Source organism: Fundulus heteroclitus, chromosome 2 (assembly GCF_011125445.2).
Source record: "Fundulus heteroclitus isolate FHET01 chromosome 2, MU-UCD_Fhet_4.1, whole genome shotgun sequence".
NCBI classification, from domain to species: Eukaryota; Metazoa; Chordata; class Actinopteri; order Cyprinodontiformes; family Fundulidae; genus Fundulus; species Fundulus heteroclitus.
Window position 1 is genome coordinate 11,411,546 of NC_046362.1, and position 10,322 is coordinate 11,421,867.

Here is a 10,322-nt window from a genome sequence, read left to right on the forward strand (position 1 = left end):
TTTTCAAGCTGTATACAAACGAAATTTCGTTCTGTATGCACTTTGTGCATACAGAATGACAATAAAGATATCTATCTATCTATCTATCTATCTATCTATCTATCTATCTATCTATCTATCTATCTATCTATCTATGTAGATTATATATATTCCCCACTGCATGTAACTAAAAGCCAACCTAAAGAAACCATATGTGTTTAAATGCTTCAAATGCTGGGGTGTACGGCATCTGTCACCACTTGGATATCACTATATAAATAAATATATAAATGATAATTAAATAAAATCAGACCTTATTATAAAAGTGATAATAATCATTAAAAAAAATCTTGAGTCTATTAAAAAGAGCCGCTTAGGAGCTGCACGATTCGTCTCTCTTCGCTGAGCCAAAGCGTTCGGATATCCACAAGCGCACCGAATTCCCACCGCTGGCCGACAGTCGCCTTTGCGCATGCGCGGAACAGATCTCGGGGATGGGTTTTACCGATGGAATCAAGATGGCGACTCTGGCGAAAGCGCCAATATATCGAGTGAAGTAAATGTCCGAAACTAACCGAGATAGCGGGTTTGGCCTCGTCAGCCGGGGCTTCGTCGCACCATGATGACCGGCGGCATGCCTCTGACGCGGAACTGACGGCGCTCTGTTACCGCCGCGAAGCCAGCGAGATGTGCGAGAACTATGCCCGCTCGCTGCTGCGTGTTTCGGTGGCGCAGATCTGCCAGGCTCTCGGCTGGGATGCGGTGCAGCTCACCGCCTGCGATCTGCTGTCCGATGTGCTGCACAGGTACATCCAGCAGCTGGCCAAGGTGTGCCACCGCTACTCCGAGCTGTGTAAGTGCCCCGTTTCACACTCCCGTCACTTTCTTTCGCTCCAATAAGCCAGAAGTTGTCGATCACGTTGTTGTTGACTTGTTCTGCAACTAGCGCCCCCTAGCACAGGTTGATGTGTCAAAAGTGCCGGAGCTGGACGCCTCGCACGCTTTCCTACCTGCTGAATTTTTTTTCTGTCATTTTTCCCCACTGAGAGCAGGATAAACAGGACACATTCGTTTATTTTCCACTCCTAAAACCTGTTGATCGCCTCTGGCTTCTTCCTCCTGCGGCAGACTGAGGGTGTGAAAACTGCTTGTTTTTGATCCTGTGGTTGCAGACGGCAGGACGGATCCGGTCCTGGACGACCTGGGCCAGGCCTTCAGGCTGATGGGGGTCAACCTGAGCGAGCTGGAGGACTACGTCAGCAACCTGGAGCCCGTGGCGTTCACCCACCAGACGCCGCTCTTCCCTGTCAACAAGAACAACGTGCTGCAGTTCCCCCAGCCCGGCGTGAGGGACGCAGAGGAGAGGAAGGATTACATCCCAGAGTACATGCCGCCTCTGGTCTCCCTGCAGGAAGGTCGGTGCGCCTGGTGACCACTCACTCACTCACTCACTCAGCCCTGGAACATGTATGGCGGTATTTGAATCTAGGACCGGGCTTTGACTAGGCCCCATCAGAGCCGTGCTCCTGTTTGCCGTCCTGCAGAGTCAGCTGACCGTGGGTCACAGGCTGACGGTCCACAGGAATCGGGGTTTCTTCAGCTCCAAAGAGCCGAAGGGATCATTAAGATGTTTATTTATTTTAGGACTGGGCGATAGATCGATTTAATCGATTAATTCGAATTTACAATTCTTTAAGATTTCATTTTTGGAAAATCTGGATTTTATTTTATTGGGTTTCCATGAAGAGAACAGCATGTGATGCTGAATATATGTTTAGGCAAATATATTGTCAACATGTTATTAAGTGGAAACTTTTTTTTTTACCATAATACGAGGTACTTCATTTACTTATTTATTTATTTTTTTTAAACTTAGTTTGAAGTTCACAAGTGCAGTGAAGCCTGTTCTTAGCTCAATGTGTAATACCACTAGCAGCAAATGTTTTGTTATATTTTCATTGTTTATAATTGGCATGGCTACCATCTTGTTTTGCATGTTTCACAGCTTGTTTTTAGTTGCACTTTGAATTCGGGTCAACTCCCTGATGAAATGCTTGACATAAAAAAGCAAGGTTTTAAAATAATTTCTTTAATTTCTTTTTATGAAACAAAAAGGAGGAAAAAATCGATTAATCGGATTTGGTATGATAAAATCTGAGATTTATTTTTTAATCCATATCGCCCTGACCTAATTTATTTATTGGTAAATGTTGGACGGGCCCTTTGTGCTCTGTTTAGTCGAGCGATGCCTACGGAGCTGTTAGCTGTGCTTCTGGGGTCCTTTGTGACGTCCCGGATGAGTAATGGACATCCTCTTCCCGTAGACTCGGTGGCCGGGCTGCTCCAGGGACGGTTTTCTACGTTCGTGGGTCGTGTTGTTGCTTTTTTTAATTTTTTTATGCAAATCCGGCGCCGGTCTGGAAGCGCTCGGCTTTAACTTCTGATCCGTTTTCAGAAATGCCAATTGTGTTTCCCTTGGCCAGCCTGGTGCATGGGGTATGTTTGACTAGGGCTGGACGATAATTCAGTAAAGATATATATCCATCGTTAGACGTATATCGATGATAGAAAAAAAAGGGTCAATAAAAAGTTCAATAGAATAACAGTTTTCCTTCCTTATGCATTCTAGCCTATCATGTAGGTTAATACTACAGTCATTACATCCTCACAACCAATCACAAACGCAGACCCAGGAACGCACCGTCACTAAGCTCCGCCCCCTTCAAAGAGTCCAGAGAGCACGCGTTCTGTTTTTCTTTTTTAAAAACGTGCAGTTTTGGTAAAAAGTTTGTGAAATAAACAGGAGTTGAGTTTGAATTCAGAGTTTCTTCGTGATCTAAAAATAAGTTCGCTAAGCAACAGCATAAAATGCTCAGGGCTGCACTTAAAATATATGTTTTGAATTTGTTGATAATTATCAATATGGATCAATGTGTTTTCTATTTTATCCATATGCTTTTTTCTCTATATGGTCCAGCCCTGTGTTAGACTGCTGTTGCTGTTTAAGCATTTTTACGGCGGCGCTGGACGAGCATAAACGCCTTCACGTGTTTATTGGCGTGTTTTTCTGCCGTTACGGCGCTCCTAGATGTACGGGCCGATCTCTCTGGGATCAGAAATGGCTTTGAAGGCGGTGACGATGGTTGATCTCGACCTGTTTTTGTCTCTGTGCAGCAGAAGAGGAGGAGGAAGAGGTGCCGCCCGACATGGGCACCTCGGCCGAGGCCATGCAGGTGGCCCTGGAGGAGGACGAGGACGAAGCGGACGAAGAGGAGGTGGTCAACGACGAAAACCACCCGCTGAAGCGGCACCTGGACAGTCCCGACGCGGCCCTGGGCATGATGCCCACCTCCAAGAGGCCGCGCATGTACCCCGGCCTCAGCCCGGAGTGGGGGGTGGAGCCCAGGGAGCCGCTCACCTCGCTCAACCCTCAGCGTGTCCCGCCCGGCATTCTGCCGTCCCACGACAGCCTGGACACGCTGTCCCCTGAGACGCCGTCCGGAGCCCTGCCTCCTTTCAGGCCTCAGCCGGTCCTGCCCAAGCACCCGGACCAGAAGGCGCTCGGCACGCCCGTCCGCAAGCCCAAGGTCTCGTCCCCCGGCAGGCAGCGGACTAAGTCCCCCAAAGGCGCCGTCCCTCTGGCGGTGGCGGGGAGCCCCATTCATTCTCCCAAGACATCCAAGGAGCGGAAGAAGTCGCCGGGCAGGACCAAGAGTCCGAAAAGCCCCAAGAGCCCGAAGACGGGTCCGCTGAAAGCCCCTCCCCCCCAGCTGAAAGCGGAAGGCCTGCACAAGCTGCCGCTGTCGGCTCTGAGCGAGAGGATGGGGAAGGAGAACGTCCAGCTGCGCGCCGCCGTGGACGACCCGCAGTTCCCCGAGGGATCCTTCAGGAAAGCCGAGCCCGACAACACCGCCATCGACGACTCCATTGCCGCCGTCATAGCGCGGGCGTGCGCCGAGCACGAGCCCGACCCCTTCGCCTTCTCCTCCGGCTCGGACTCCGACAGCAACGGCTTCTCCAGCCCGAGGAGGCTGACCATCATGGAGCCGGCCACGCCCAAAGCGCCCGCCGTGGTCGCCGCCTTCATGAAGGACACGTCGACGCCGCTCCACCCGCACGCCGGCCTGGGAAACTGGACCCTGGACGACTCCATCAACGAGGTGGTCCGCAAGGCCAACCAGGGCGGCCCGGCGCCTCCTCTTCCTCCGCCTCCCCCTGCCACGGTTCCCAACCCGGCCGAGTACGTGTCGTCGGGGTCGGCGTCGCCGCCCACACCCGAGCCGCTGCTCAAGGTGTTCGAGGAGAAGAACAAGATGGTGCCGCCGGCGGAGGTGAAGAAGAAGCTGAAGAAGGAGCTCAAGACCAAGATGAAGAAGAAGGAGAAGGACAAGCCGAAGGACAAGGACCGGGACAAGGAGAAGAGCAAGCTGAAGGAGAAGAACAAGGAGAAGAACCGGGAGAAGAACAAGGAGTTCTCCAAGGACGCCAAGATGCCCTGGAAGGAGTTTGGAGCGAAGGACGACGACTTCTTCATGCCGCGGGACTTCACGCTGCCCGAGGGCTCCATCAAGATCAAGTCCAGGGACGGCGAGGCCCCCAAAAAGGAGAAGGAGAAGCACAAAGACAAGAAGAAGGACAAGGAGAAAAGCAAGAAGGACAAAGACAAGAAGGAGAAGAACAAAGAGCGCAACAAGGAGGACAAGCAGAAGCAGTCGGCGCTGTCGAGCTTCGCCCTCAGCGACATGCCGCCGCTCTTCAGCCCCTCCACCTGCCTGCGCATGCCCTCCATGCTGCCCTCCCTGGGCCCCCTCCTCCACGAGAAGGAGGCCAAGAGCAAGGAGAAGGAGAAGAAGAAGGACAAGAAGGAGAAGAAGAAAAAGAAGGACAAGGACAAGGAGCGGGAAAAGGCCAAGGAGAAGGAGAGGGAGAAGGAGGAGAAGCGGAAGGAGAAGGAGCGGGAGAAGGAGAAGCGGGAGAAGGAGAAGGAAAAGGAGAAGATCCGTCTGGAGAAGGTAAGCGGCGGTTCTCGTGTGTCGACGTCTCTGCTTTGTGTGACGGCGCCTAACCCCCCCCCCCCCCCCCCCCCCCCCCCCCCCCCCCGACTCGCCTGCAGGTGAAGATGGAGCCTCCGGCGGTCCTCCCGTCTCCTGTCATCCCCCGGCTGACCCTCAGGGTGGGAGCAGGGCAGGACAAAATGTAAGTGTGCCGACGTTTCCCACAATCCCCCCCTTTGACCACGCCCACAACTCCTCGCGCTCCTCGCCGTTCCCTGCAGACGGCCGACAGACCCGCAGATTTTTTTTTTGTTAAATAAACTCTTTTTAAGCGGAACGGCTTAAATCCACGCAAATAAATCACAACTACAACTTTTACAAGCTGCTGTCTGCACCCTGAAATATTTTCTTTCTTGTCCTAAACATAAAAAAAACCCCTAGATTTTAGGTTGTTTTTGCTAAAACTCGTCTCAGGGATAAAAGTTCAGTATTTAGCCACGTTTATTAGTTTCATTTGATCATTTCAGCTTTAATTTGTAAATGTAACTATATTTCATTATTGTTATTATAATATGCTGGTGAAGATTCTCAGTCATCCAGGTCATGGTCATTCCAATAAAAGTAAAAAAACAAAGCAACTGGACATTTCGCTTCCTCTCTAGGAAGTTTTCTCAATTCAAAAAGTCAATTATTATAATAATACCTTCTGATTTTTGCAGTTATCTATACTACAAATGGAGTTTCTCCAAATGTGATGTGTTGTCTCTGTTTGGACCCTAAGTGTCCTTTAACACCACTACGTCCTGCCCTCATGCCTGACTTTCTGTCTTTGTGTCACCAGCGTCATCAGCAAAGTGGTGCCCAACTCCGAGCCCAAGGCGGCGGGTTCCAGGGCTCCGGCCGCCAAGTCGGGTCCCGGGAACCGTCCCCGGACGCCCCCTCCCCCGCCGGCGCTGCCCCCCGCAGTGCCGGCTCTGAAGCCCGCCTCCCCGCTGGTGCCGCCCCCCGCTCCCCCGCCGCAGTCTCTGCTCCCTCAGCCCGCCATGATGGCCCCCAGCGGCTCCATCAAGACGCCGGTCCGCAGCGTGGTGACCGAGACCGTCAGCACCTATGTGGTGGGTTCCCCCGTCTGTGGAAATGTTTGTATGTGTGAAGCCTCTTCCTGACCCGTTCCCGTGTCTGTCTGGCTCCCAGATCCGGGACGAGTGGGGGAACCAGATCTGGATTTGCCCCGGGTGTAACAAACCCGACGACGGCAGCCCCATGATCGGATGTGACGACTGTGACGACTGGTACCACTGGTAAGAGACGTGCTGGTCTGCCTCCTCACGTGTTTACCCTAAACTAACCCTCTGGATTTATTAGGCAGATGGAAATAATAGTCATTCTAATAAATAGAACTGTTTTCTACTATTAACGTTATTACAAGCTGACTTACTGGTTCCTGGTTCACTTTTTTTTATTCTCTCTGCTGCCTTCTTTGGTAAAAGCCCCAGAATGAACTTCATACTGGATGGTTATTCAGAGCAGGGAAAAAGATCTTTCTGTTTTTTTTTTTAAAACGCAGGTTGCACCGTCGCTGGTACGGCTGACGATTTCAAGTAAATATAACAGAAACACGATTTAACTTCTAGTTAAGTCAATCAGAATACAGGACTCAGGTCTCAGAAAATTAGAATATTGTGATAAAGTTCTTTATTTTCTGTAATGCAATTAAAAATCAGCGATATTAAAACAATAAAAGGCTTGCGATATTTCAGTTGATTTGTAATGAATCCAGAATGTATGACATTTCATGTTTTCTAATTGCATTACATTAAAATAAAGAACTTTATCACAATATTCTAATTTTCTGAGACAGTCCTGTATATAGGAAGCTTCATATATGTTACTATTCTATGACTTTCTGATTACTGATGACATGCACTGCAAAAACGGAACTAAATATAAGTAATATTTTCTTAAAATGAGTGTATTTGTCCTTGATTTGAGCAAGTAAATAAGATGATTTGCCATTGGAATAAGACTTTTGCACTTAAAATAGGAACAATTCATCTTCATCATCTTATTTCAAGTGCGGTATGTCTAATTAATTATCTTATTTTAGGGGTCAAAATACTCATTCCATTGGCAGATAATATTATTTACCTGCTCAAATCTAGGACTAAAACACAAATTTTAAGAACATTTTACTCATTTTTAGATCCATTTTGCAGTGTGGCTTTAACTTACCACCTTGCTGAGGGCGAAAGAGCGCCCTCTTGTGGTCCAACCGAGGCTAAAGATCAGCTTTTATCTGCCGAACACTGCAGCTGGATTTGCATCAAACGAAGGGTGGATATGTGGGGATATTTTTGATTAATGGTGCAAAGATAATTGTTCGTTCTCCTATTTAACTTCTACGAAATGAACTAAACAACAAGATCAGGATCTGGGTCACTCCTTGAAAGCACCCGCTGCATGTTGTCGGGTTTACTGAACGGGTTCAGTCCGCCTCTGGGTTAGAGCCGCCGGATGTTTGGATTTCTAAAACAATGCGGCTAAAAGGTCTGGAGAGGCTGTGGAAAGAGGAACGGTCAGAGGTTCCTACGTACCGTGAGCTCTACCTGGACAGGTAAAGCAGAAGTAGAAATAAGGAAATCAAAAAGCTACCCTCGCCACGTCACACCTGAGTTTCAGAGCTTTGCTTTTTGACTCGCTGCCTGAACACCAGGGCGGGAGCAATTAACCGGATTCATCCGTCATTGAAATAACCGTCAATTTAGTAATCAAATTTAGTATTTAATATAGTCACTAACTGGAGTCATTTCTACATCGGGTCGCTTTGGCGTCACAAAGTCATTAAAAGGGCCGGTTGCACGTGTATAGATGATACTTTTGATTTCATAATTTCATTTCACTTCACATAGAAATATATTTTAGTAAAAAGGCACAGTAACATAAAAGTAGCACCCCTAGGCTCAGTTTATACAGTTTATATGCAAGAAAAATTTATATTAGCGTGAGTTACATTTTAAACTCTTGTCATCCAGAGGCAGTACGCTGTTTCCACACCGTTAAAAAAAAAAACATTCCCTACAGGAAGCACAGTTTTAGCCCCTTTTATGGAATATAACAGGATATATGCCTCTACTTTATGACATGATATGCCCTTTTTTGGCTCGAGGGATGGATAAATTGCCTTGAAGGGATGGATACGGCCCGCGGGCCTTGAGTTTGACACATGCTCTAAAACATGCCGTTTGCTGTAAGAACAATCCACTCAGAGCAGTAATAAAGCCACAACTGTACAAAAAGTAGATACATTTTGCTTTCAAGATAAAAAGTGAGTTTTAGCTTCATCAGCAAGACCGAAGCCACGTCTAATGCTGCAGTCAGTGTGAAATCTGCTGCTGCCAATGTGGGACGCCACCTTATATGATGCCAACAGTGCTCGCTGGTTTACTGAAGTAGTTCATACAGTGGCATGAATGTTGCCTATAGTCGGCACATTATTGCTGAAAAACTCAAGCAGCTTATCAGCGTTATTGTCTTGAAGTGACGGCCAAATTTATTGGGCTACCAACACTTTTAGACACGGTGAACACACCGGTCCTCGTTTCCCACCGTAGTCACAGTGAAGCCAAGCGCTACATGCGCTTCGTCGTATTTCCTCGTCTCCGCCTTTATTAAATATGTTTCCGTGTCTGAAATTTTCATGCGTTTCTCCGTTAAAAGACGATCACTTTAATGCATTTAAAACTGTATCCTTTGAATTTGTTCACTTGCTTGTTTTATTTTAAGTTAGTTTGTGAAGTGAAGCCTGTTCTCAGCTTATTGTGTAATACCGCTAGCAGCAAACATTTAGTTATATCTTCATGGTTTACATCCGCAGGGCCGCCATCTTGTTTCCCAGCTTGTATTTAGTTGCACTTTGAATTCAGGTCAAACTCCCAGATGAAGTTTTTGGCATAATTTCTTTTTGTGAGACAAGATGAAGGGGGGAAACAAGCGATTAATCAGATTTGGTATAATAAAATCAGAGATTTTGTTTCTAAGCCATATTGCCCAGCCTTAACAAAAAGAAGGTTCTGGTTTTCACAAGCTGCACATAGCCCGTGTAATTTGGCTGATACAGGAGTCGCTGGTTGTGAAATAGAGTCCAGTTTAAATGAGTCCAGACGCCAGCGCTGAAAAGCAGAAGCCAGCTTCAGCGTTGTTTAGGTCGGAGTGTCGTGGGAAGTGCAGATAAGAGTGCTGCTGGCGTATTTCAAGGTGAGCATTTTATCTTTAAAAGCCCGGGGTGCTATGAAAACTGCAGGAAACTGTCCAAGTGATTGAAACGTACGCAGCTCCGCCCTCCTGCAACGCTGACCCTTGGTTGCCTTACGGCGGTCCAAGCTCAGCAGTACTGCAGGTACATTTTCAGCGTGTAACTCCTCTCTCTCTCCTCTTCTTCTTCTTCTTTTTGCTCAGGCCTTGCGTCGGGATCAGCGACCCGCCCCCGGAGGACCAGCCGTGGTTCTGCGTAAAATGTTCCAGTAAGAAGAAGGACAAAAAACACAAGAAGAAGAAACACAAACCCCACTGAGGCTATGCAAAAAAATTAAAACACAAACTGTCACGTTTTGGACTCAGCTTAAAGCCATCGCTGATCGCTGGTGGCGCCGCTGTATAGAAAATAAAAAAAAAGAGAAAGTAAAAAAGCTGTGGCTGACGTTAAACTCCTGGGGGATTATTTTTAAAGATAAAAAAAAAAAGAAGGTCAGCCACTATATGCATTGTTATCCTGTTTGGCCGCCCTGGAAATTGTGTCGGCGAGGACCACGTCCGCTTTTAGATCAGCAGCGAGAAGCGGCGCAGAGAGACGGGCCGCCATCAGTCGACGGCGTTTCTGCTCGCTTCCCGGCCGGAGCCCCGCGCAGCTCCCTGCAGCACCGTAGAAATGTCATGTATATAAAAAAATGATCGCATCAGGCATGTATAAATATGTAAATACCACCATGAAAGCCAAGCGCGTTTTCTTCTTAGGACTGTGTCTCGTTTTGAACCACTTTCATTTCTTGGTTTTTAAAATCCAACCGGTTTTCTTGTAATGATATCTGTACATTTTTCTCTTTAAATTCAAACTTTGTATTTTTTATTTTATTTTATTTTAATTTTTTTCTTGACTTGGATTAGTCTCGGAGTCATATACTGTAGCTGTGCTGGTAATGTAAATCTTTTTTTTTTTGCTGATATTTCATTATTAAAGGTGAACAGTCTGTGCGCCCACAGACCTAAACAAAAAGTCCATCTCATGTCAGCTTTTCACCTCCCGTTTGGGCTTCAAAAGCTTTTTCTCTTAGAAATGTGATGACTTTACTCTGA

At 47.5% G+C, this 10,322-nt stretch overlaps 1 protein-coding gene across 1 annotated transcript; it reads left to right on the forward strand.

Annotated features, from left to right (window-relative positions):
* Positions 1 to 354: 354 nt before the first annotated feature.
* Positions 355 to 9,634, forward strand: taf3 (TAF3 RNA polymerase II, TATA box binding protein (TBP)-associated facto). Its single transcript, XM_012880390.3, has 7 exons — positions 355 to 832; positions 1,152 to 1,394; positions 3,154 to 4,991; positions 5,093 to 5,175; positions 5,815 to 6,088; positions 6,168 to 6,274; positions 9,429 to 9,634. Exons 1-7 carry the CDS (start codon positions 667 to 669, stop codon positions 9,541 to 9,543), a joined length of 2,826 nt encoding a protein of 941 aa, XP_012735844.2. The 5' UTR covers positions 355 to 666; the 3' UTR covers positions 9,544 to 9,634.
* The last annotated feature ends 688 nt before the right edge of the window (positions 9,635 to 10,322 follow it).

Coding starts and splice junctions, on each gene's coding strand:
- taf3 (XM_012880390.3), top strand. CDS start 667: ATGTGCGAGAACTATGCCCGCTCGCTGCTGCGTGTTTCGGTGGCGCAG. Junction 833..1,151: donor CCACCGCTACTCCGAGCTGT/GTAAGTGCCCCG, acceptor CTGTGGTTGCAG/ACGGCAGGACGGATCCGGTC. Junction 6,089..6,167: donor AGACCGTCAGCACCTATGTG/GTGGGTTCCCCC, acceptor TCTGGCTCCCAG/ATCCGGGACGAGTGGGGGAA.